At 38.8% G+C, this 27,373-nt stretch overlaps 1 protein-coding gene across 1 annotated transcript in view; it reads right to left on the bottom strand.

Moving 5' to 3' along the window:
• Nucleotides 1–27,373, bottom strand: part of MYBPC3 (myosin binding protein C3) — a gene marked incomplete at both ends in the record, with an annotated part of 87,121 nt that overhangs the window by 25,364 nt on the left and 34,384 nt on the right. The window contains 9 exon segments of the mRNA XM_083356348.1: nucleotides 5,306–5,362; nucleotides 5,365–5,501; nucleotides 5,663–5,692; nucleotides 7,313–7,419; nucleotides 10,914–11,079; nucleotides 11,559–11,725; nucleotides 13,657–13,762; nucleotides 16,835–16,959; nucleotides 20,307–20,439. Coding sequence (XP_083212474.1) covers nucleotides 5,306–5,362; nucleotides 5,365–5,501; nucleotides 5,663–5,692; nucleotides 7,313–7,419; nucleotides 10,914–11,079; nucleotides 11,559–11,725; nucleotides 13,657–13,762; nucleotides 16,835–16,959; nucleotides 20,307–20,439 — 1,028 coding nt within the window.

Genomic DNA, 27,373 nt, shown 5'->3' with positions numbered 1-27,373 from the left:
TTAGTCACAAAGTCTATGAGAAGGTCTTGGGCTTAGAGAGTTGGCTTAGAGATTTCACTAGCAGCTGTAGAAACAAAGGTAAAATACCTCCAGTTATTGCTACCATATTATGTGCGTTTTTGAACACAGGTGAATGTGCTTCTGCAATAGTGCTAAACCTGTGTCCCAAGGGAGCCAAATAGCGAGCTCATAATACTTAATAATTGGACTTCTGAATGTACCTGTGCAATAAACATTTGTGCAAAACCAGCAGAAATTCAGGTAGGGGACAGATTTATTAAAAATTTGCTGCATCTCCATCACAATCTCCATCTCACATTAAGGAGCGTGATTGATAGATGTCTTTTCTTTAACTGATGAAAAAAGTAGGGGGAAGCCATCAATCCTTGTCTTTGACATACCTGCATCTGATAAGGACAGAACTGTTTGCCCCCATCATGGAATTTGGAATCTGGCAGGATAGGGATCACCAGCACATTTAGCCAATTTTATGCTACTATAATTTTCTGCTACCTCTAAGACTGATGGCTATTTTTACCGTGAGGAACAGTGCTGTGGGAAAGAACTGTCCTGAATTGTTCCTTTACTGTATTTAAATAAACATGCCCTTGTGTAATGAAGGTTGAGATCAAGATGTAGGAGGGATAAAATGCTAAACATAAGAAATGATGAACTTAAAAAAAAAGGTTTCAAAGCAGAAATTCTCAGAAAGAATTTAAGGAGAGAAAATGAACTAGCATTAAAAATACATACCAGAAGAGGTCAGCCTTGTTCTTTCCAAACATGAAAGGTAAGCAAAATATCTTAATAGTTAATTAAGTGTTAATAACACATACTTTTTTATTATTTATAGTCCAGTACATTTTCTTGAACTTCTGGTGCTTCTTGTAATAACTGAAAACTATGTTGTTTCATGCAACTATCGAGAATTTTGGAGCTGCTTGTACTGTAGATTACCAAGAATTAGAAGTAATTATATATTTTATGTATTTGTGGAAAAACCAAGAATTTTAGGTGTCAAAATACAGCTCCCAAATTAGGTTCATCTTATCTACGAATGAGTTTATCTGCATATATAGAGACTAGGTTTCTCCCTTGGCTTGTTAAAAGTACTCAAATATCCTATATATGGTCATGGATAAGCCCATCAGTGGATAAACAGACATTCAAATGTCTAACCAAAATTCAATGAGCCAGTACATGAACAATGAGCCACCTGCAGGTAAACCAATTGTGAAAATTAAAACACAAAAATGTTGAGGGTTTGCTCATCTGTAGATGGTGCATTTTTCATGGTATTTTTTTAAAAAATGAGGGTTGGGCTGTTGGCAGATGGGCTTATGCACACACAAATATACAGGTGAAACTCGGAAAATTAGAATATCATACAAAAGTTCATTTATTTCAGTAATGCAACTTAAAAGGGGAAACTAATATATGAGATAGACTCATTACATTCAAAGCAAGATAGTTCAAGCCGTGATTTGTCATAATTGTGATGATTATGGTGTACAGCTCATGAAAACCCCAAATCCACAATCTCAGAAAATTAGAATATTACATGCAATCAATAAAACAAGGAGTGTACATACAACAATATCGGACCTCTGACAAGTATAAGCATGCATATGTTCTCAGTACTTGGTTTGGGCCCCTTTTGCAATTACTGCCTCAATGCGGCGTGGCATGGAAGCTATCAGCCTGTGGCACTGCTGAGGTGTTATGGAAGACCAGGATGCTTCAATAGTGGCCTTCAGCTCTTCTGCATTGCTCGGTCTCATGTCTCTCATCTTTCTCTTGGCAATGCCCCATAGATTCTCTATGGGGTTCAGGTAAGGCGAATTTGCTGGCCAATCAAGCACAGTAATCCCACGGTCCTTGAACCAGGTTTTGGTGCTTTTGGCAGTATGAGCAGGTGCCAAGTCCTGCTGGAAAATGAAGTCAGCATCCCCATAAAGCTCATCTGTGGAAGGAAGCATGAAGTGCTCCAAAATTCCTGGTAGATGGCTGCATTGATCCTGGACTTAATGAAGCACAGTGGACCAACACCAGCAGATGACATGGCTCCCCAAATCAACACAGACGGTGGAAATTTCACACTGTACTTCAAGCATCTTGCAGTGTGTGCCTCTCCATTCTTCCTCCAGACTCTGGGTCCTTGGTTTCCAAATGAGATGCAAAAGTTGCTCTCATCAGAAAAGAGGACTTTGGACCACTGAGCAACAGACCAGGTCTGTTTTTCTTTAGCCCAGGTAAGACGCTTCTGACGTTGTTTGTTGTTCAGGAGCAGCTGAAGCCCATGTCCAGGATCCGTCTGTGTGTGGTGGCTCTTGATGCACTGACTCCAGCCTCAGTCCACTCCTTGTGAAAGTCCCCAACACTTTTGAATGGCCTTTTCCTGACAATCCTCTACAGGCTGCGGTCATCCCTGCTGCTTGTGCACCTTTTTCTTCCACACTTTTCCCTTCCACATAACTTTCTATTAATGTGCTTTGATACAGCACTTGGGGAACATCCAACTTCTTTTGCAATTACCTTTTGAGGCTTTCCCTCCTTATGGAGGGTGTCAATGATGGTTTTCTGCACAACTGTCAGGTCAGCAGTCTTCCCCATGATTGTGATTCCTACGGAACCAGACTGAGAGACCATTTAAAGGCTCAGGAACCCTTTGCAGGTGTTATGGCTTAATTAGCTGTTTAGAGTGGGACACTTTGAGGCTAGAATATTGCACCTTTTCACAATATTCTAATTTTCTGAGATTGTGGATTTGGGGTTTTCATGAGCTGTACGCCATAATCATCACAATTATGACAAATCACGGCTTGAACTATTTTGCTTTGCATGTAATGACTCTATCTCATATATTAGTTTCCCCCTTTAAGTTGCATTACTGAAATAAATGAACTTTTGCACGATATTCTAATTTTTCGAGTTTCACCTGTATATAGTTTTTTAAATTTCTTATGTGCGATCTAGTTATGAAACATACTCCATTGTAAGTGTCATTTATTTCAGGTCATCTAGTAGATATGATTAAAGTACACACTTTCTAACCGTCTTCACAAACTGGAGAGCCAATGAGAGCAAGTATTTTTTTAAAAATCTGTTTGCCTTAAATAAGCTTCTCTGTAAGGTATAGAATAGAATAGAGCTGGAAGGGACCTTAAAGGTCTTCTAGTCCACCCCCCTGTTGGACAAGTGACTATTTAGTCTCTTCTTCAAAATCTCCACTGATGGAGCGCCCACAATTTCGGAAGGCAAGCTGTTCCACTGGTTAATTGTCCTCACTGTTAGGAAGTTTCTCCTTAATTCCAGATTGCTTCTCTCTTTGATCAGTTTCCAACCATTGTTTCTTGTCCTGCCCTCTGGTGCTTTGGAGAATAGTTTGACGCCTTCTTCTTTGTGGCAGCCCCTCAAATACTGGAATATGTCTATCACGTCACCTCTATTTCTTCTTTTCTTTAGACTAGCCATACCCAAGTCCTGCAGCCGTTCTTCATATGTTTTAGTCTCTAGGTCTTTGGTCATTTTAATTGCTCTTCTCTGAACTTTTTCCAAGGTCTCAACATCTTTTTTGTAGTATGGTGACCAAAATTGGTTGCAGTATTCCAGGTGTGGTCTTACTAGGGTTTTATAAAGCGGCACTAATACTTTGCGTGAACTTGATTCTATGCCTGTGTTTATACAACCCAGGATTGTATTAGCTTTTTGGCTGCTGCTGCACACTGCTGGCTCATAGTGAAGTGATTGCCCACTAGGACTCCAAGGTCCCTCTATTCCTGTAGTAGCCTATACTGACTATTCCTGTAGAGCCTATACTGTTTTCATGGAAGATTTTTGAGGGGGGGAGCAATATGTTGCCACTGTCATCTTGATTTTTTAAACCACATTCTTTGAAAACTACTGCCTGTTAACGATGCCAGTCTTGTACCATGGCCTTGTCCCAGACTTTTGCAAAGGTGTTCTTACATCACAATACAGGTACAAACATTGAAGGCTGACCATCAACTTTTTAGCTTCTGAATCACCATTTCCCTGGATCAAGGTTTAAAACAAAGATAGGTAACTTGATTTTTCTTGATATTCAAAGTGCAGCTCTCCAGTTCTTTTCCATTGTCTAGGATGGCTGTGGCTAACAGCAATTAAATACCCAGAAGACACATAAAAGGGTTGTTGTATCTTCACACAAAAGAAGGCAATCCTTTGATTTGCACACAATTAAGGCAAAGATAGAAAATGCCTTTCTAGGCTGGTTAATTTTATTCAAATACCTGAGAAGTCATTCTGTAATCTACGGTAAATAAATCATACCTACTGTATGAACAGGAAGGAGTGTTATAATCTGAACTGCTTGATACTGTGTCCCTGATGAAGTGATATTAATGAAACAGGACAGGGATTGGTTTTGTGATCAGTTAGAATGGCATGGGCAATTCAAAACTCCTCAATCTTTATAGCAGCTCTTTGGATGTTTTGAATGATAACATGACTTCAATAGAAGTGATTCAAAATGGATGGTAGGATTAATCCTTCCAGCTTGATGCTCAATTATTTCAGGCTACAAGAAAAAGTGAGTTAGAGTAAACTATCAGATAGCAATCAATAATAGCCTTTGTACCTGTTCAGATTGTCAAGTGAACTGCATTTGAAGTACATGAGGATTCATCCAGAACCAAAAGGTGAGGACAAGAAAATCCCCTGATTGCTTAAACTTATATGAGCAGAAACAACGGTAAATTACTGCAGGAAGAATTCATGCTATTCAAGATTTCATTCAAGATTTCTGTTTTATTATCTATTCCCCCACCCCCCATTTTTAAATTGACTTTTATCTATACTCAGCCAGTATTCAAATTCTCCTCCACATTTCTCTCCCCCCACCCACAACAAATAGCTTGGTGATGAAGTACAAGAATGGTACAATTTTAGCTGTATAGACCTCTACAGACGTATATTAGAAACAGAAGGGAGGAATAAGCTTAGAGCCAAACTGAGTGGTTATTTTAATTGCCAAGATAATGTTTGTGCTTGGAGAACTGAAAAGAAAATATTCGTATAATATTTTACATTGAAACTATATTTTCAGGTTAAGAATTCCTTTGAGGGGCCCTTGGTGCTCTCTGAGCTTCGTTGTTTTCTTGCAGACATTTCATTACCCATCATCACTACCTCAGTACACTGCAAGAAAACAGTCAAACTCAGAGAGCACCAAGGATCCCTCATTTTAATCCTGACCTACAAATATTCCCCTTTATTGTAAACAATTCCTTTATTTTTTAATCAAGAAATTCATAGTAAGCCACACAGGCAGTAGTGATTTAAAGGACCAGCTACGAAGCCCTGGCATTTTTAGACTGTTATTACCTTGTTTATTTTCTGCCAGATCACTTCAGGAACTGGGTCCCCTGAGATGGGTACGTCAAGCCTCAGCTTGTTTCCAGCTACCACAATAATGGTGTCCGGAGTTTGCCCCATGCAGTCCAGATGGATTTTGGGGGGTTCTGCAGCAAAAGCAGAGAAACCATTTTATGAAAAAGACTCATCTAAAACAGGAGAGTTTTTTTTTAATATGGTTCTCATTTCCTAGATTAGTATGTATAAATAAATAAATAAATAAATAAATAAATAAATAAATAAATAAATAAATAAATGTCGTCCTTACCTTGCCTAGGCACAAAGTCAATCTTAACCTCTGCAAGAAAAGAAAGGGAGAAAAAAACCCCACAATTAAATGTGTTTGGTAGCTATATACTTGAATCAAGCATTTATTTTTTCTAAAAAAAAATAATCTATAGCGAAAGAATGTGAGTTGCCAAGGAGACTGTATGAGGACAGAGAAGGGGTAAAGCAGAGTAATAAAATCAAGGCAATAATGATTGAATACTGTCATTAAGTTTGATCTATTAATGGCTCCAGTGACTTTATGCCATTGACTCCAAAGACTTGGTGATCGGGAGAGATGGAGAATTGTCAACGTGCAGCCTAAAGGATCGCTCACCATTGCCAATCCACTGTTTTTTTTTTAAAATTACTGCCCCTCTGCCATGTTCTAAAGTTTCATCCTGTCCCTTATTTTTCCTCTGAATATGGCATTGTGGCTGCAGAAGACCTGAAAATCACCACTGCCACATTGTTATGCCAGCATGAAATAACATTTGATGAAATGTTTTTGGTTTAACATTTTCTCAGGTTTAGCAAGCTTCAAAACAACTATGAACATCCGTAGGTGGACAAAAAATAAAAAATAAAAATCACAAAGCAGCAACACTGGATTTTTGAATTCATCTATTGAGTCACCGATAAACATTTGTAACGAAATAAGTTTTATCATTATTCTGAAACTATGTTCCACTACTTGATTTTTCTGGACCATCATGGTCATAGATTTGTTTCTTCAAAAACAGTATAAAATATAATTAGCATATTCTGCCTGCAGGGGTTGGTGAAAGGTTTCCTTTATCACTTTGATTTTCTGCTTGCTTTTCATATCTTCAGACTTTATTCTCTGATCTCACTTTCAGGTCTGTTTCTCATGTACTTGTGATATACATGCATAGATTTATAAAATACCTCATCTGTCTTATATGTCCCATTATCCAGTAATTGCATTTCTACCGTTGCTAACTTATTAACAACTTTCATCCTTTGGGCTTAGTAGAACTGTAGAAAGCTTCCCACCCAAGAAAGGAACACGGCAGTACTTTTCCTTGATTCACTCTTTCTTCTGTTGCCTTTCATCTTTGTACATCTTCTCCTGGAACCATCATTCAGAGAAGCTTGGGAGGTGACATTGGGTGGGGAAGGAGGAACAACATGCTAAAAAAAGGGGAAAAGCCACCCTTTTTCCCCGCCTCATTTCTTCTAACAGAACTCTCCCACATCAAAACCAGTCCGCTGAAAAAGGCCAACTAGACTGAAAATAGTTTGTGGACTAATTTTCTAAGATTAACTAAGTTACGCTAAAACCAGTGGTGGGATTCAAAAAGGTGAACAACCGGTTCTCTGTGCAGATACTGCTTCCAGAAGTCCATTCTGGGCCTGGGCAACAAAAACTTAGCTTGGTTCTGCCAAAGTGGTGCAAACCGGCTGAATCCCACCGCTGACCAAAACAATAAATGTTCTACTACTCTTATTGCTTTTTTTTTTTTTTGCAAATGGTGGTGCCGGAACTGTAATATAATAAAATAAACCACATTCAGCAACAGGATCTAACCATAGCTATGAAATCTGCATTTAAAAACAGACAGATAGACAGATAAATCCTGCTACACATTCTTACCTGGTGTTAAAAAAGAGATTCCACGGAACTTACCCAAAAAACGCAGATGAGCTGAGAGATTGTATGCAAATCCCTGAGGTACAAAAGAATAATCAGCTTCATCTTCTGGGGTCACATCGTCAATGGTTAGTTTATGGATTCTGAAAAACAAATATTTGTGCTTGAGTCTAATCTTTGTCCAGTATAGATTGGACAGATTATATCCAGTCCTTTGTCTAGTACAGTGATGGCGAACCTTTTAGAGACCAAGTGCCCAAACTGCAATCCAAAACCCACTTATGTATCGTTGGGTGCTGGGTGGGCGTGGCCCATTGGGTGGGCGTGGCTGTGGTGGTAACAGCAGACTGGGTGGGACTAAAAAGTTCAATCAATCAATTCCAACTTTGTGAGATCTTTTTTTTCCCACGAGAAGTTGAAATTGATTGATTGAACGAACCTTTTTTTTTTTTTGCACATGGCAGTGGAGTCCTAAAGTGAAAAGGTTTTATAAAAACCAGCTGAAGGCCTAGGACTGGGGTGACGGTACATGTGCCCACAGACAGGGCTCTGTGTGCCACAGGTTCGCCACCATGGGTCTAGTTGATTGAGTCTAATTTTCTCCACAGGGTACATTCAGACTAGCCTTAATGGCATTTGGGAAAGAAAATGTTATTGATTAAAATAATATCAAGATTATTTTTTATGCAGTTGCTACAATAAGAGGTCTCTTCATTCAGGAAACAAAAACCTATTTCCTTCTTTCCACATCAATATGCTGTAGAAGAGTATAGACAGAACTACCTGAATGTGTTTCTACTAGGCATACCTTACCTGTACACCAGGAGTCCCCAACCTTTGGACTGTGGACCGGTACCACTCTGTAGCCTGTTAGGAACCGGGCTGCACATGTGAGCAAAGTGTTATCTATGCATGTGCAGGATATAGGTAGTGCATGAAACCAACACCCCTCTCCCAATCTGTGGGAAAATTATCTTCCACCAAACTGGTTCATCTCCAGAAGATGGGGTTGCGATGGGTCGGACATGACTTTGCAACTAACAACAAACTGATTCCTGGTGCCAAAATGTTGGGGACTGTTGTTCTACACAGATGAATGAAGGAGTTCATTAGCTGATCAAATGGAAAAGGAAACATACTGAAATACCAAGATATCAACCCTTAGGGGATTATGTTGTAATGGCAGCATTTTTATAGCATCAGGTGTTTTCCATAGGAGCTGTCCTAAAGCACAGGAATTATAATCCAAACAATGTTTAAAATCTGGCAAATCAGTTTTTTAATTTTGTATTGCCTTAATATACAAGGAATGAGGGAAGAAAAATTTAAAAAAGATAAAGGAAAAAGAAAACTACAAAAATAAATTATATTATATAACAAAGCCATTTAGCCAATTTTTAAACATATTATTAAGTCGTGACTAGCAAGAATAACACTGATCAGCCTTTTCATTGCATTGATAGCCAATTCATAAACATAAATTTAATATGTATTATCAATCTAATTCTAAGGGGTTACACTATTTTTTCAATACTGAAAAATGATTTTACACATCCCACACTGAATAGGGACACGGTGGCTCAGTGGGCTAGGACGCTGAGCTTGTTGATCAGAAGGTCGACAGTTTGGCGGGTCGAATCCTGAGTGCCGCATAACAGAATGAGCGCCTGTTACTCATCCCAGCTTCTGCCAACCTAGCAGTTCGAAAGCACATAAAAATGCAAGTAGAAAAATAGGGACCACTACAGTGGGAAGGTAATAGCGTTCCGTGCACCTTTGGCGTCTAGTCATGCCAGCCACATGACCACAGAGATGTCCTCGGACAAGCGCTGGCTCTTCGGCTTTGAAACAGAGATGAGCACCGGCCCCAAGATTTGGAAATGACTAGCACGCATGTGCGGGAGAACCTTTACCTTTTACACTGAATAGATCCATAGTTCTTCATTTACTGAAGAACTTTTTCCAAATTTTTGTTATATAATCAAAACTACATTCATATCTTTAGTTTTTATTGATATTCACAATATGCTGTTAAAAACAATATGAATATTAATCATTTGTATTCTTTATAGAAATGGGAGTAAAAATATGCCCAATGACAAAACTGAAATTTGGAAAATTAAAATCTCCATCATCATATGGTAACAGTAATATAAAAAAAAAATCAAAGGTTTGTTCTTCCCATAGAAACGTACTTAAAATCTTATAAATTTGTCTAAAAGAACTCAAAATTATTAGCACAGGATTACCTCAATAACACAATCCAGTGAAGATTGGTAGATTTTGATTTTCCATTCTAAGGCTAAGAAAAATGACTGGCCCAAAGTCAGACAACTAGCCTCAATACTTAAGACAGGATTTAACCTTGATCTTAACTGCTAAACCCCATTGGTGTTCTCTCTCACTTTCTCTTCACATTCATATACAGAGAAGGTTTCTTGGAGTAATTATTTCCAGACGACTACATTCCAACAAATTAAATCTGTTTTTTTGCAAATTTCTATGGAAATTATTATAGGCTACAGCAGGGGTGTCAAACTCGCAACGTCATGTGACGTGTTGCAACGTATCGTGAATTTTTTCCGCCATTGCCGGCAATGGGGTGGGCATGGTTTCGCCATGATGCATCTGGCCCATGGGCTGGCAGTTTGACACCCCTGGGTTCTAGGAAGCATATGAGTCTTAATTATCTAATAATATGTTAATGTAATAATCTAATAAATTGCCAAACTATTTCACGATATTAAAGCATTTTAATAGAACATGCATAAGTATCAATGAGACATAATATACATCAGGCCATAATAACTATTTATTTTCATGTCTACCATAATCACTAATATTCAAAATTGGTCAATTGAGTAAGGTGGGCCAATAATTCCAATATCAAATGTAAAAGAAGATTAAGGATGTTCCATGAAGCATCTTGATAGATTAAAAGGTAATTCCATTTTTAATAATTTTAGCAGGAGTAGAATACCACTTATTCAAAAATTTCCATTATATACATTTAAGACTGCTGCTGCTGATTTCAGTCTTTCTGAATGTACCTCTGGAATGTTAATTAGTAATCCAATATTATCAGTTATTTCTTTTTGGATATCTTTTCATCATAATAGTAAATCTCAAAGAAAAATAATACAGACATATGGCCAGACCAATATTTCTATAACTCAAGGAGAGTGATATTTTTGACTGACATAAATTTTTAAAAATTAAAGAGACCCATACAAACAGAATAACTGATAAAGGGAAAAAACAGCAAAAAATCAGAGAAAAATGAACATTGGGGCACTATATAAAGGAAAAACAAAACAAATCTTAGAACACAACCTCTACTGTTAGCATTCCTATTTTTAATTTTTAATTCTGAAAATCCAAAAGACCATATTTAATTGTTCACATTAACTGAAAAAAGTATGAATATTAGAAACTTCAAAGTCACTTAATTATTGACTAATTACTTGTGCATCTACTTAAAAAAGAAAAAAAATCATTTAGCATTTTCAGCTTTCGTATATTTTTCTCTTTTTTTCTGCTTGCAACTTACGGGGAACTTTAAATCACTTTTGCCACATCACATAAGTAATCCTAAGAAAATCAATGTTCTAGAATCACTGTAAAATGTGTAATATACCTGCCAATATGAGAGATTTTAATCCGATTGTTTGGGATGACCTCTTTCCCATTTTTCAGCCAGATGCCCTTCAGATTCTCATCGGACACCTCACACTTGAACACAGCCTGGTCTTGTGCCTTCACGGTCAGATCTGCAATACTTTGATACACCTCTAGCTTCTTTTCTGAGATTGTGAATTTGGGAATAAATCAACAAGTTTGCAACAGGTCAGAGGGTAGGGATTATCCAAACTGTAGATATTGTTTTTTTAAAAAAAGTTTTTTTTAAAAAAAAACACGTCTTCTAGAAAAGGTGAAATAGGAAGAGATATTTAGGATGTGTGAGAGTTTAATGTCATTTGACATATAGGCAGTGCTGTTATCAGAATATGTGTTACATCCAGTAGTGGGATTCAGCTGGTTCGCACCACTTTGACAGAACCAGTAGCTAATTTTTTGTTGCCCAGGCCCAGAATGGACTTCTGGAAGCAGCATCCATACAGAGAACTAGTTGTTCACATATTTGAATCCCACCACTGGTTACATCCAACATCAACATATAATGCCTAGTTAGCTATTCTATTATTAGGTATTACCGCTACAGACAAGGCTATTACCAATCTCTACACACATTTTAAAAAACAAATTCTTATTTATTTCTCACCTTGTACAATCAACTCTGCAACAGACTCCCCACCACTAGTTTTGACTTTGTAATGCCCATTATCTTCCTTGGTGGACTCATTGATGATGAGGTGGTGCCTTTTACCATCCTTTTTGAACCGGTATTTGAATGCCTCTTCTCGAGTAAGCTCTACACCATCTTTCTCCCTGTAAATATCAAAGTATCATTGTGATTATTATTATTATTATTATTATTATTATTATTATTATTATTATTATTATTATTATTAGCATATGGCATTGTTACATTAACCAGGAGCCACAATTTATTTATTTATTTATTTATTTATTTATTTATTTATTTATTTATTTATGGGACATATCCCGCCCTATCTCCCGAGGGACTCAGGGCGGCTAACAACAACAAAACTTAAAGGTCTCTGTACAGTAAATTAAAATTTAAAATTGAAATAAATTAAAATAAATTAAAGAATAGAGTTAAAATTGTAAACATAATTAAAATCCCTGTCAGTCCAGGTCAGCCAGGTGGAAAAGGAGTGTTTTGAGGCCACGGCGAAAGGACTGGAGATCTGGGGCCATCCGAAGCTCAGGGGGGAGCTGGTTCCACAGGGCTGGCGCTCCCACAGAGAAGGCCCTTCCCCTGGGGGTCGCAAGCCGACATTGTCTAGCCGACGGTACCCTGAGGAGGCCTTCTCTGTGTGAGCGTACTGGGCGATGGGAATTCTTTCCCGGCAGCAGATGGTCCTGCAAGTATCCCGGGCCTAAGCCATGTAGGGCTTTAAAGGTAAGTACCAGGGACGTGGTGGCTCAGTGGGTGAGGATGCTGAGCTTGTCGATCAGAAGGTCGGCAGTTTGGCGGGTCGAATCCCGAGTGCTGCGTAACAGAGTGAGCGCCTGTTACTCGTCCCAGCTTCTGCCAACCTAGCAGTTTGAAAGCACGTAAAAATGCAAGTAGAAAAATAGGGACCACTCCGGTGGGAAGGTAACAGCGTTCCGTGCGCCTTTGGCGTCTAGTCATGCCGGCCACATGACCACGGAGACGTCTTCGGACTAGCGCTGGCTCTTCGGCTTTGAAACGGAGATGAGCACCGGCCCCTAGAGTCGGAAACGACTAGCACGCATGTGCGGGGGAACCTTTACCTTTACCTTTTACCAGCACCTTAAATCACCTTAAATGCTATTAAAGAGTAGTAGTTTGGCTGCAAATTTACCAGCTCTGTTGCAGAACATTCTCACGTGCTTTCTGAGGTAAACCACAGGAGGGCGAGCTGACTTTGCACCAAAAAGCATGAGAAGTTTCTTCCTGCAGGGTAACCTAAGGCCCTCTCCCTTTCCTGGTGCCTTATGGCCTCAGACCATTGTTCTGGCCATACTAAGATAGATGGTGACTACCCATAGGTTTTTATCCCTGGTATTCTGAAACATGATTCCTCCCTTTTTAGAAACCTTGCTTGCGTTCAAAAAGCTAAGTAGTTGGGATTAGTTATTTTTTTTATAGGAGACCACTGGGTAATAAAAAGGGACGCGGTGGCTCAGTGGGTTAGGATGCTGAGCTTGTCGATCAGAAGGTCGGCAGTTTGGTGGGTCAAATCCCAAGTACCACATAGCAGGGTGAGCGCCTGTTACTCATCCCAGCTTCTGCCAACCTAGCAGTTCGAAAGCACGTAAAAATACAAGTAGAAAAATAGGGACCACTACCGTGGGAAGGTAACAGCGTTCCATGCACCTTTGGTGTCTAGTTATGCCGGCCACATGACCACAGAGACATCCTCGAACAAGCACTGGATCTTCTACTTTGAAATGCAGATGAGCACCAGCCCCTAGAATTGGAAACGACTAGCACGCATGTGCGGAGAACCTTTACCTTTTTACTGGGTAATACCAGAACAGCAGTCTTGACTAGGAAGCCAAAATAAGTTTCCAGAATGTGGAAATATGAAGCTGTTTCTGTTTTGCTGCCAAGAAGACCAAATAGGCATGTCCATGAAATCATCAAATGTTGAGGTCAACTAGAGAAAAATCTTAATCTTTTAAAATAAAACTCTTTGGGCAGTTTATGGTATAGCTCCCCCTCAACAGAGAAGGTTATTCCCTTCCCCCCATCCCCTTTACTTTACCATTTCACAGTAGCTCCTTCTTCAGACACTTCAGCTTCAAACTCTACTCTTTCTCCAACTGTGACCACCTGGTCTTCCAGGGAACGAGTAATCAGGATGGGAGGCTCTAGAAATGAAATGAGAACTTGATTTCAGAATGGTGAATACGACAGACCTAAAAAGTAAGAATGACTCATGGTGATTCTTCCAAGTTGAGTTCTTTATTGTTTCTACAATTACAGACAGAATCTTGCCAGATTGAGTGCTCTACTGTATGCATCTTCCATATACTCTGAGAACTATTATGGAGGGGCTGCTTTGACAAATTTCTTTCACACAAAATATTTAGATTGATTTGTCTCTTATTCTTCTAGAAAGCACCCGTTCCCTGTGAGATCCACCTCCTCACTACATTCCATTACACAATGTGAAGATAATTTAAAACTTTAGCATTTGTTTCCAGTTCTCCTAGATTACATTCATGTGGAATAAGGTTTATTTTCTTCTTCAAGACCAAGGACAGCGTATTCCTGGGCTATTCAAGAGCATGATGTTTTTCTGAGAAGGTCACAAAGACCTCAGATAAAAGAGAAGAACAGAAGAAGAATAACAATGGGTCCTAGAATTTTTCTCTTATTATCTTCCAAAACCTAAGTTCTTGACAATATTTTTACACATTATTGTCCCTTTTCCTTTACAAGAGTGATTGTTTTTGTCTTGGTTGTACTTAGTGGTGGGATTAAAATATGTGAACAACTGGTTCTCTGTGTGGATGCCGCTTCCAGAAGTCCATTCTGGGCCTGGGCAACAAAAAATTAGCTATCGGTTCTGTCGAAGTGGTGCGAACTGGCTGAATCCCACCACTGCTTATACTACAGTGTTATAGTGCAGGGGTCCCCAGTCCCTGAGCCATAGCCCGCTATAGGGCCATGGCCTATTTGTAACAGGGTCATGTGAGAGACAGGTCAGTGACACACGCACAGCTCCACTTGCATGAGCAGCACCCTAAAGGCTTCTCTTCTCTCTTGTGTGAGTGGAGCTATGCACACACATGTGTGCGCTGGCCCACCGCTTGCACAGCCTGGTTCCCCTTTCCTCCCCAGTGGGTCCACTAAGCTGTCTGCTCCTAATGCTCCAAAAGCAAAGTGGTGAGAGCAGGTGTTGAGTGGGATGAACATGGCCCTCTCACCGAGGCTGCCTATGCAGAATAGCTGACTCACTTTTGGATGAGTCTGAAGGAGCATGAGACCGTGCACCCAAAGGCTTCTCTTGTCTGTGCCAAAAGCTTTTGCAAAGGGACAAAAGGCTTCAGGGGAGTGATCTCGTGCTGCTTCAGGCCTTCCATTCCTTTGCAAAAGCTTTTGGTGTGGAGAAGCCTGAAGGAGTGCAAAACCGCACCCTAAACACTTGTTTCTGGCGTGATTGGAACTGTGTGCACATGCATGTCAGTCTGATGCTTGCGTGGCTCAGTTCCCCTCTCCCCCCCTCCTCCAGCCGGGCTGCCAAGTCACAATGGTTGGAGACCGCTGTTATAATGGAATTCAGGATGATAGTAACATCTGACCTCCTTGAATGCTGTCATTACCCTATGTCTCCCTTTAATTTTTCCTAATACATTAAATAGTATTAAACAGCTGGATCTTGCTGTTTTAATTCTCCACAAAATTAATAAAATAACCAGAAGGCAATACAATAATTGAAAATGGCAGCCAAAGGCATAAACTCAACATTGCTTAAAATAATATGGAAGAATGTAGACCTGGCTTTAAGAAGTGGGAAGGAATGAGCAAACTGTTAAGGGAGAAGTTTCGGACAGCATTACTGTCCAAATGAAACTCTGCCCAACACCACCTCAGTTTTGTTTGGTATAATATGAAATAGAGAGAAATTCTGACAGATTTTCAAGATACTGTTAACCTATCCTGCAACTTAAAAAGCATTTCTAAAATCTCTGCTTTTTCTGTTTCATGATCTCTGTTACCTTGAAAGGCTGACATCTGTCTTGAAAGCATGTCAAGGTTTCTTCTACTACATTTTACACTAAACAAAATCAAGGTAAGGTTATTTTGAATTTGTCACCTTTTCTGAAATTCTTCCTTTAACAATTCCAAGGTCAGGACCACATTCTTTCATACTACAGAGCTCACCAGCAATTTTACTTTACATGTGGCCCACTCAAAGAGTCTTCAGCTACAACTAAAGTCACCTTCAATTAAATCCAACTTCTATATGGGTTTTGTATGTTGGAAAGGCAGAGCTGGGTCACATTCCCGTGAAACAAGTAAAAACTTGTACTATCTTATTCCGACTTCTCTGTTATCAAACTAAATATGATCACTTTTGTAAAAGATATATGCCACCTTTTTGACTCTTCATTACTTCTCTTCCTTTCCTCCAGAAGGATTTAGAATTGATGGTTTGAATCATATTGTTGTTTAATTTTTAGTTGTAAACCAGAATAATATGCCTATAATAGTGAACACTAACACATCTACACACAATTGTATGTTTCTAGAATTACCATGCTTCTTTATCCCACTCTGAATGTAAATCATTATCTTTTTAATATATTCTAAATTAGATATCTAAAATTGTCTCATATTTTAATTCTAATTCAGTTCTAATATTCACTAACTCAAGTATATAAAGAAATGCAATATGGAATGATTTTAGAACTTTTTCATTTTAATATACAGTAATTGTGACACTGATTTGTGCTATGTTTTTTTTTAAAATTTCACATGTTACCTTTGTATTTTATCTTTTTGTCAAGGTACACAGAGTAACATTATGCAACCCAATCTTAGATATACTTGTAGGTAAATGCCGCTTCATTCAATCTGGCTAAATATCAAATGAGCATGCAGAAGACTTTCAGGTTCACAATAACCTATTTGATAGCTTCTGCAGAGAATTTAATGATTTGACAATCTCATGGGTTAATATCCATTAGAAAAGCAGAAATATTTACAGTGCCTTCTGATAGGTAGAAATATGGTAAATACGGATATGCATATTTTTTCTCAAGTTCAGGAAGTAATGGAGAAAAAAAGAGAAGAAGCCTTACATACACATATACATTAAATAGTTGCCAAAAATAACATTGGGTTGGCAAAAGTAGAATTTCAGGATGTTACTCAAAATGTTTGAATTCTAATCTAGGTCTTAGCCCAACCCATAACAATAATAAATCATTCACCTCTTACAAACAGTTCTGTGAAAGTCTTCTCTTCCCCAATCACGCACTGATACGCTGCGTCATCAGCCAATGAGCAGTGGTTTATGGTCAAGATCCTTTTATTTCCCAGAGATTCAAAAATATATCTAGAGAAATGTAAATGAAGATGATGGAATTTGCAGAGATGGCTAAACTGACTTCCTTGATTATAGAAAAGACAATATATTTATTGCTGGTTAGCAACCTCTTCTAGAAACTTTGTGTGCAGCCAAACAAAAAAAAAATAACTTATGATTTACAGTTTTTTTTTTGGTTAGAAAAAATAGATAATAAAAAAGAGGAAATGTTTTTGCAATCAGAGTAAGAGATAGATTTGTATTTGTACTTATTACTGTAAGGAAAATTGGAAGCTACATTCTATTTTTCTTTTTCTGTACTTTTGGCTTTTGGTTTTCTTTTTCTTTTTTCTTTATATTAGTTCTTGTTAGTTTTTATCTTTTTAAATTCCATAATAAAAATTATATTAAAAAATAGAAAGGGAATTTTAAAAAAATCCCTAACACAGAGTAGGTATCACCTAGATTCCAGGGAGTTTGTGATCAGCTATGTTCAAATACATATTCTCTACAGTGCATAGAGGAAAAAAGATAATTGCAAAGATTGTAGTAAAAAATGAACAAGGAACATTTACATTTTTAAAAGGGAAAGAAAATGCAATGATATTGATGAAAATAAAAATAATTGGAAGTAGATGAAAAGATGTTTTAGAGATTTGTATAGGAATGGTAGCAATAGATCAAAGTTACCTTTAGTAATTTAGGCAACCTTTAAATTTTATAAGTAAGTAAGTAATGAACACAACTGTAGTGAATGCTACAACTGTTAATATCCGAGAAAAAAATGATGAAAAGAAAGTAATATTTATTGTGAAAACCTTGAAAAATTATAATTTTTAATAAAGTTATAAAGCCACAAGCATGGATGGTATAATTGGGGAAATATTAAAGTATGGACATGGATTACATATAGAGTAATAGTGTTTAACGTGTGTAAAGACTTAGCTGTGCCTTACGATTGGAAGAAAATTGTTGTTTCCTAACAAAGCGAAAGGCGGTGTTGCAACTTCACACATGGTCAAAAATGTGGGAAATAAAGCTTACTGCAATTTAAAGAAAGCATTCGTAAAATAATAGCTTAAATGATGGAATATTTTGTGTGAACATGGACTTGATGGTTGATTGCTGAATGCAGTAAGAATGGCATTTATTTATGTAAATAAAACTAAAGTGTACATGATGATAAAAGCAATACTTGGCATATGGCTTAAGGATTTGTGATAAACCACTAGATTTTTTTTAATGTATTCATGAATAAAAATGTAAGAAATGCTTAGGATGAAATTAGAGGTGTGTTACTATGGATATGAAGCTATGCATAGTTATGTATACAGAATAGAGATGCGGCAATGTTGCTGGCTCCAATCCAAATGAGTTGCAAGGAATGTTAGATTGCATAATGCAGTGAGGAACATGGAGGTGAAGATTAATGTACAATGAGGCATAAAGTTGTATTTGACTGCAGAAATTGTGTGAACAAATACTTAATGATGAAAAATTGAAGGAAAGAGATGGATTTAGATTCCCTGGTAAAATAGTTATCAAAAAAAGAGAAGATGGATGGAGAAATTTTAAGGCAATGTGAATGCTATAGAAATGTGGTAGGTAGAATATAATTGATGGCAAGGAATGAATGTTTAGCAAAAGAAGGGGAAACTATGGCAATTATAGCTTGCAATGTGAGGAACATCATAGAAGTAAACTGAATGTGGGAGAAATATACTTAAGATATATGCGGCGAAACAAGAAGCAATAGGATGTAGAATTAATAGTGTCAAATGGATGTGGATTTAACGCAAGAATGATCAGTGTTGAAGAAATAAATTGCAGTGGATTGAGAGACTGAATCAAGAAAAGGCATAGAACAAATACATAAAGAAAAGTGAATGGATTGAGAGAAAGGGGAAGAGTGAGAAAGTTAGATGAAATTGATGGGATCCTCAAAAAAGAGCAGAGAGAAGGTAAATGTATGAAACGGGGCATGGGCTTTGTGAGAACAAAGAGTGTTTTCAAGGGCAAATGTAAGAGCTGGTAAAAATCAAGTGATTTGGTGTAAACTACATTTAGCCGTATTTCCTTCTCTTCCTCTTATTTCATACCTTAATTCCCTTGCTGTAATGTATGCTTTCTTTAACAAGGAAATAACTGCACAGATTTTCTTATAGATCCTTGTTTGTTGCAGGGAGCTGTTTCTCTTTCTTTACCATAAGTTTCTCTCTTTAATAAATACCATCTTACGATACTGGGATTGTCTTGTGCCTTGCTGCTGATAACAATTGGCTTATTACAGTATTTCTTACCCCATTTCTGTGCTTTACATGATGCTGCTCGCACCTCAAAAAGAATTGCATTGTGGGCATGAGTTATAAATGTCCCCATCCTGATCTACATAACAAAATAATGTGCAAAAGACTACTAAGACCACTCATTTATTCCTTGGAATATGCATGAAAACAATTAATCATATAGCAGTTATTCAGGTTACAAAAAAACCTGAATATTTTTATAAACTGCTTAATAAGGCAGAGGTAATTACCATAGTTTTATTTCAGATAGTTTATTTATGGCCAAGTAATCATGCCATATGTTATCATTAGTTCAAAGACATGGAGTTAGGACAAGTAAAGCTTGTATCAGAAGACCTCAAAATTAGATTGATTCATTTATAATTTCAGCCTTCTATCTGAAAACACTGTGTGTGTGTGGGGGGGGTTGTAGAATAGCAAAAATATATTGTTTGCTACATTGTAGATCAGGGGTGGGGAACGATGGCCCAGGAGGATGGGAGTTGAAGTCCACAAGTCATAAAGGGGCCATCATTCCCCACCTCTGTTGTAGGTGAAGGAAAGTAGAAAAAACAAGAAGTGCAATACGAGGACTTACTTGCTAAGAAGAAATGATGGATGGGGTTCATTCAAGGTGGAGATGAGTAGAGGAAAGAGAAAAGCCAGGCATGAAAAACTGTATATGAATCAACAGTCTTACAATATAGTAAGCATTAACCCCACCTCATTCCCTAACTGCTTACAGCTTTTGTTGATGTTAAGGGCTTCTGGAATGGGTGGGTAGAGGTATCAAAAGATTCAAGATAAAGGCCATCATGGTGCAATTAAAGCCCACTCCTTATTTATGTGAGTTGCACATAAAAATGGGCTGGGGCTTTGATTGTATAGTTGCATCACAAACCTGACCTTTTTTGACCCCCACTTATAGGTGACTCTGGGTGCTATTTTCCCCCCCTCCCATTCTGATGAAATTTCATTCTTTCCCAGTTTTGATGATCACTAGGTTTTCTATATTCCACATTATACCCATATAATATTTCATACTACTGTATAATACTAATCTAAATGCTTTCATTGTGTTCTCTTGATTACCTGCCACTGACTTGGATCTCTTGTCCATTCTTGAGCCATTTAATTTCATCATCTGGGTTAGCAAGCTCCACTACTAATTTGATTTTCTGTCCTTTGTCAACTTGATACGCAGGATCCAACCTCTTCAGAAATGCTGTGGACAAAATTGGTTTAAAATTAAGATTCATATTTTTTGAATACATCCTATAACTCATGGAGCCCCCCTGGCTCTATTAATCAAAAGCCTTTTTTTAAAATCCTGAATAGGTGTTTTTCTGCTATGAAAAAAAAGTAGAAATGCAGGTGGGGAAAAAGAGGCAGGCTAAATTTCTATGCCTAGAAGGAAAAATCCACAATAAAAGTGTCATCTGGAATTGTTTAAGAATGACAAGAAATCCCAAGAAATCCCTTTCATTCTCCTGCATTTAAAATATTTTCATTAAATAGATTTTGGATATTAAAAACATTCAAATTCAATACAAAAATATACACTTTACCTACGTAAGGCAAAGAAAGATAAATCCTAAATAGAAGTGATTCTTGTGACTCAGTTCTATTAATGATTCTGATTTTTTTTAAAAAAATATTCAGCTTGATTATGACAGAAGAGGGGTAGATAAAGGCACAGGAAGAATCCAATATGACACGGTCATCGGGATTGGAGGTTTGTCCTTACAAGCTTTTGGACTTGTGTTGGAGCCCATCCTGAGGGAATTTCTTAATCTCCAGGATGCACACATTGAAAATTAAGATTGAGAGGTTCCCTCAGGATGAGAATGGGCTCCAGCATGAGGCCAAAAGCTTGGAAGAACAAACCTCTAGTCCCAGTGACCAATTAAGATTGGATCCTGCAACATTATCCTGAGATAAGTATATCTGCCTTCATTCACACAGGAAGGGCCGCAGAGATGATGAGCAGAGAATTGCAGACAGGCAAACAAATATGAAATCAGGACAGCACCTTTCAACAAAACCAAGATTGTATGGGCAATGGGGACATCTAATTTCATGCCAGTATAATTTTCTGAAATTAAAAAACCAGAGTATAATTATATACAGTATAAAAGCTTTGATTTTGCATTGAAAAAGGATATATACAGCTTCATCCCAATTTGCAATAAAAAGTTTGATGTAGCTAAGTTGCAATTGAGACAAATGATACGCCTATTCCAGAATAAGGGCTGAAGTGTCTAGAGCACCAAGATTGACTCCTGAACTTTGTAATGAAGGCTGGCATCTACCTTAATGCCTCTCGATTTTGAATTATAAACAAATTGGGCATAATAAAATACACTCCTAATTCACTTTCTCCAGGATTAGACCCTTCCCCACAATTAAATGTCAATAATATTAAATTCCTTTCCAGTCTGCAGCTGGTATTTCTGCAAGATTAACAGCCATCTTCCAATACTAAAATTTGATAGATATATAGATGCTTCAAAGGTTACGATCTGTCTTCTTCTGCCTTCACTGTCTTTTGATAAATAAACCTTGTGCAATTAGACAGAATAAGCTAACGTTTCTTTTTCAGTATAAGAATAATTCTTGTCTTCAGTTGTCATAGCTTTAGAAGCATAAGATCCTAGTAAACAATCTTGAAACAATCTTGCCCCAAACTTCTAGTTCTCTCATGAATAGAAACAGTAAACATTTTGCCAACATAATATCTCAGCAGTGGCACCCTATTTAACAATGCCTTAAGCTTGCAAATGCCCTCCCACAGAAATTCAACAACCTTGTTGAACTTGTCAGAAAAATAAAAAGCATAGCTATAAATTTAGCCAGCAAGCAACAATCTCTAAAAGTTTTGGCAAGTCTACTTTATTCTGTGAAATACATATTCCAATAATAGCTTCAGTTTTAATGTTATCAGATTTGTACATTCATAGGAAGAATACTACCAAGATTTTTTCTGCCAATCCAAATCCACATTTTGCTCCATTTAATTCCAAATTTCTTTCTTTCTATCTATTCAATACTTTACTCTTTTATCATGCTCTTGTTTAAAAAGGTAAAGGCAAAGGTTCCCCCGCACATGCGTGCTAGTTGTTTCCAACTCTAGGGGCCGGCGCTCATCTCCGTTTCAAAGCCGAAGAGCCAGCGCTTGTCCGAGGATGTCTCCGTGGTCATGTGGCCGGCATGACTAGACACCAAAGGCGCATGGAACGCTGTTACCTTCCCACCGTAGTGGTCCCTATTTTTCTACTTGCATTTTTACATGCTTTCGAACTGCTAGGTTGGCAGAAGCTGGGACGAGTAACATGAGAAAAGCAAAATTTTACATTTAGGCAGAAAAAATCAAAGTACAGATTGAGTGAGATCTGGCTTAAAAACAGTAACTGTGAGAGGGACCTTGGAGTTCTAGTGGATGATCACTTGACTATGAGCCAGCAGTGTGCAGCAGCAACCAAAAATGCTAATACAATCTTGGGTTGTATAAACAGAGGCATAGAATCAAGATCACGTGAAGTACTAGTACTGCTTTATAAAACCCTAGTAAGACCACACCTTGAATACTGCAGCCTATTTTGATCACCATATCACAAAAAAGATGTTGAGAGTTTGGAAAAAGTTCAGAGAAGAGCAATTAAGATGACCAAAGCCCTGGAGACTAAAACATATGAAGAATGGCTGCAGGACTTGGGTTTGGCTAGTCTAAAGAAAAGAAGAAACAGAGGTGACGGGATAGCAGTATTCCAGTATTTGAGGGGCTGCCACAAAGAAGAAGGCATCAAACTATTCTCCAAAGCACCAGAGGGCAGGACAAGAAACAATGGTTGGAGACTGATCAAAGAGAGAAGCAATCTGGAATTAAGAAGAAACTTCCTGACAATGAGGACAATTAACCAGTGGAACAGCTTGCCTCCAGAAATCGTGGGCACTCCATCAATGGAGATTTTTAAGAAGAGACTAGAGTCACTTTTCTGAGATGGTATAAGTTCTCCTGCTTGAGCAGGGGACTGGACTAGAAGACCTCCAAGGTCCCTTCCAGCTCTATACTGTTCTATTCTTCAAGAGCAGCAGTTGAAATACCAAATGGAAATCTTGTAAATTTACAGCTACCAAAAAGGGTTATTAAACACATAAGCTTCAAACTGTTTTTATTCAGTTGTGTTCACCACAATGCATTGTTAGAATCCAATATTTGCCTGTTTTGAGCACTGCAATAATTTTACTTATAGTATATAAGTGAAATTATTCTCTCAGAACAGTTTTACATCTTTCTTGGAGCTAATCTAATACTAATCTGTTTTCTTTCTGGGTGTTCCAGTTTTACTATGGTCTCAATCCCTAGTAATTTCTTAGAACAATGATTCGCTGGTAGGATCTGTAAATTTAATTTACCTGATAAGCAAACAGTGTATGAAATAATTTTTTGAATTCTCTTTTACTAAGTTTACACGCTGTTACCATGTTCAATTTAGGTACTGTCTTTTAATCTAAATTAACTTTGGCATCGAAATCACTAACTTCAGTGTAAATAATTTATCTCTCTGTTCACACAAAAAAGCTCATATTTCCCTAATATTCGTAATTTCTACCCAGGTAAACTATTACTGCCATTTTCAAAAACATTTTGAAGATTTAGCTTAGAAGATCATCTAAATATTTTTAAACCTAATACTAACATCTGCTGGCATTCATTGAGATTCAGCTAAGTCCATACTCTGCACACAGGACAGCATTTTTTTTGACAATGGCAAGCTCTACTACTTCAGTACTTTGTAGTCAAGCCTGCATATAGAATAGAATAGAATTCTTTGTTGGCCAAGTGTGATTGGACACAAAAGGAATTTGTCTCTGGTGCATAAGCTCTGAGTGTACATACCAACAACAAAATGATACGTCTTAGATCATAAATCATAAGATACAATCATAAATCATAAGACAAACAACAATTGATAAATCATAATATACCAATAGGAGAAGGTAGTAGGAAAGATGAGAGGTGAGAAAGATAAGATGAGAAGGATGAGAAGATGACAAGGATAATAGCAACGCAGACTACTTCATCTTTAGGCAAAAGACAGTGTTGCAAGAGTTAGGTATTTGGCAGAGTGATGGGAATGCAATCACTCTACTAATCTTTGTGTCTAGTTGTTTTGGCATGCAATGCCCTATAGCGGCATCTTGAGGGGAGAAGTTGCAACAGTTTAGGTCCAGGATGTGAGGGGTCTGTAGATATTTTCTCAGCCCTCTTTCTGGTTCATGCAATATACAGGTCCACAACGGAAGGCAGGCTGGTTGCAAATGTTTTTTCTGCAGTCCTAAACTATCCGTTTAAAGTCTGTATCTGTCCTGTTTGATTGCTGTGCTGCCAAAATATGATTAGAAACATACTCACTAACAAGAATTCCTGCTGAAGTCAAGTCTACAACACCAAAACAAAATTTTCCCACCTTTCCCCACTAGCACTGATGATGCTACCTAGTTTGGGTAATGAAACATCTGCAAGAAAACAACCAAACCCAGAGAGCCCCAAGAATCCCTAATTTCAACCCTGAACTACAAATATTCTCCTACATTGGTTCCTCATCTCTGTTTTTTTACTGTAGCATTTGAGGTGGTTTAATTCTGTTGCAATCTAGATCATATTTTGCAGTTATAATGACTGGTTGTTTTCACATAGTCCCAACTTTCTTCAGTTGATTCATTGCTACTTCTCCCCTCCCTACTTTAAAAATTTACACACTTACTCAAGGCATTTTCCCATTATAGCTTCCACTTATCTTTATAAAGCAGCCTTTAAATGCTGAGAACATGGATTAAGAGAAAAGTGCATTAAATACCAATTAACTGGTACCTTGCCTGAAGCTATTGCCATCCTGGAACTATAAAAATACCCTACTCTGTTTTGTTGATGAAATGGAATGGTTGCAATGGGAAATAGCTGCTGAACAGCCAAGGTACAATCCCTCTGCTGGCTTTAAAAGAAAGAATGATATATTGGACAAAGATGGAAAGATTTGGTGTTAACCACAATGGAGGAATGGCTGGTGAAGATGGCTCAATTTATGATTCTTGTTATGTATTATGCTTAATGGAACATCTTAAGCACTTGCATAGCAGCCACCACCAGGAGGCGTTTAACTGTAACTGTTTTGGCGGGAATGAGTTTCGGCGGGAAACAGAGGTTCAAACTGATTGGTTGGTTGTGTACCTGGCCAGGTACTGGCCAGGTATATATAAGAGTGCAGGTAACCCCTATTCCCCAGTACAGTCACTTCCACCTAATAAAGATCTGCTATGCTGTACTCATCGTCTCGGCGTCCTTCCTGCTCTCCAAAACCCACTACACAACAGTGGTGACGAAGGTGGGATACTGCTTCGCATTAAAGAGCTGAATTCACGAGGAGACGGCTTCGCGTGCTGGAGGAAAGAGGCATCTTTCCCCCCACTTTTACGGCCAGCTAGTCACCACGCTAGCGGCCTCACATACTCAGAACCAACCGTCTGAGTCGGTGGAGCAGGATCCAAGAACAAGAGGAAGATGCCGAAGGTTGGCCAGCCCAGAGAATTCAACATCCGCCATCACGAACGATGGTCATCACACCTGGGGCAAGTTGAGAACCTAAAAGCCTTACTGTCCAGCAAATCCACGGTCATACACTACATAAAAACAAAGCCTATCTGCATTGCTTGTGATGCTTCACCCTATGGAGTGGGAGCAGTGCTAAGCCACCTGGAGGAAAATGGCAAACAGGTCCCCATTGCATATTACTCGAGAACCTTGTCAGGGGCAGAGAGGAACTATGCACAAATAGACAAGGAAGCCCTGGCAATAGTGGCTGGGGTCAAAAAATTCCATGACTACCTGTATAGTAGGGAATTCACAGTGTTCACGGACCATAAGCCTCTATTAGGGTTATTCACCACTGACAAACAAACCCCCCAAATACTGTTCCCAAGGATGCTTAGATGGTCAATATTCTTATCAGCTTATAATTTTAAATTGGTTCATAAGCCTGGGAAAAAGATGGGTCATGCGGATGGCCTAAGTAGGCTACCCCTAGCAAACATAGAGCCAGATCCGGCGCCGGCTGCCCAGATACTAGCAATCCAGGAGCTACCTGAATGCCCCCTCCATGCAGGGGTCATAGCAGCTGAGACAGCCTCAGACAAGATCCTTGGGTATTCACAGGGTGGCAGGATAAAAGCCCAGGCCCAGGCTGTGATGTCCCGTTGCCTGGAGGCGGTACGGGTCTGGATGGGGAGGAACAGACTTCAACTCAACCCTGACAAGACTGAGTAGCTGTACATTCTGGCATCCCGGGACATTCAAAATGTTCCATCGCTTTCTATGGGGGGTGAGCTCTTACCCCCCGTGGATAGGGCTCGCAACTTGGGAGTCCTCCTAGACTCACGACTTACCCTGGAAGACCATATAGTAGCCGTGACTAGGGGGGCTTTCGCCCAGGTTCGCCTGGTGCGCCAGTTGCGGCCCTATCTGGACCGGGATGCCCTGTGTACGGTCACTCATGCGCTCGTGACCTCTCGCCTAGACTATTGTAATGCTCTCTAGATGGGGCTTCCCTTGAAGACCACTCGGAGGCTCCAACTGGTACAGAATGCGGCCGCGAGAGTTGTCTTGGGAGTTTCCCGGTACTCCCATGTTACACCTTTGCTCCGCGAGCTGCATTGGTTACCAGTTGTCTTCCGGGTGAGGTTCAAGGTCTTGGTTATGATCTTTAAGTCCTTACATGGCATGGGTCCGGGATACCTCGAGGACCACCTGCTGCCGGCGTCAACTCCCCTCCGCCCTGTGCGTGCCCACAGAGAGGGCCTCCTCAGGGTGCCTCCAGTCAGGGAATGTCGACTGGTGGCCCCCAAGGGGAGGGCCTTCTCTGTGGGTGCCCCGGCACTATGGAACCAACTGCCGGTTGAGCTCCGGATGGCATCGGACCTCCGATCCTTCCGTCGCGGGTTGAAGACCCACTTGTTCGAGTTAGCTGGTCTGGCCTGAAGGGGAATATGGGTTTTTTAATTGGTTTTATTATTTTACTATTGCTGTATTTTAATTGGGCATGGTTTAATTCTCTTTTAATTTTTGTATACCTATTTATATATGCCCTGTGAACCGCCCTGAG

Source organism: Vipera ursinii (assembly GCF_947247035.1).
Source record: "Vipera ursinii genome assembly, chromosome: 1".
NCBI classification, from domain to species: domain Eukaryota; kingdom Metazoa; phylum Chordata; class Lepidosauria; order Squamata; family Viperidae; genus Vipera; species Vipera ursinii.
Note: the sequence above shows the minus strand (reverse complement) of the source record. Positions and strands in the feature narration are given on the sequence as shown.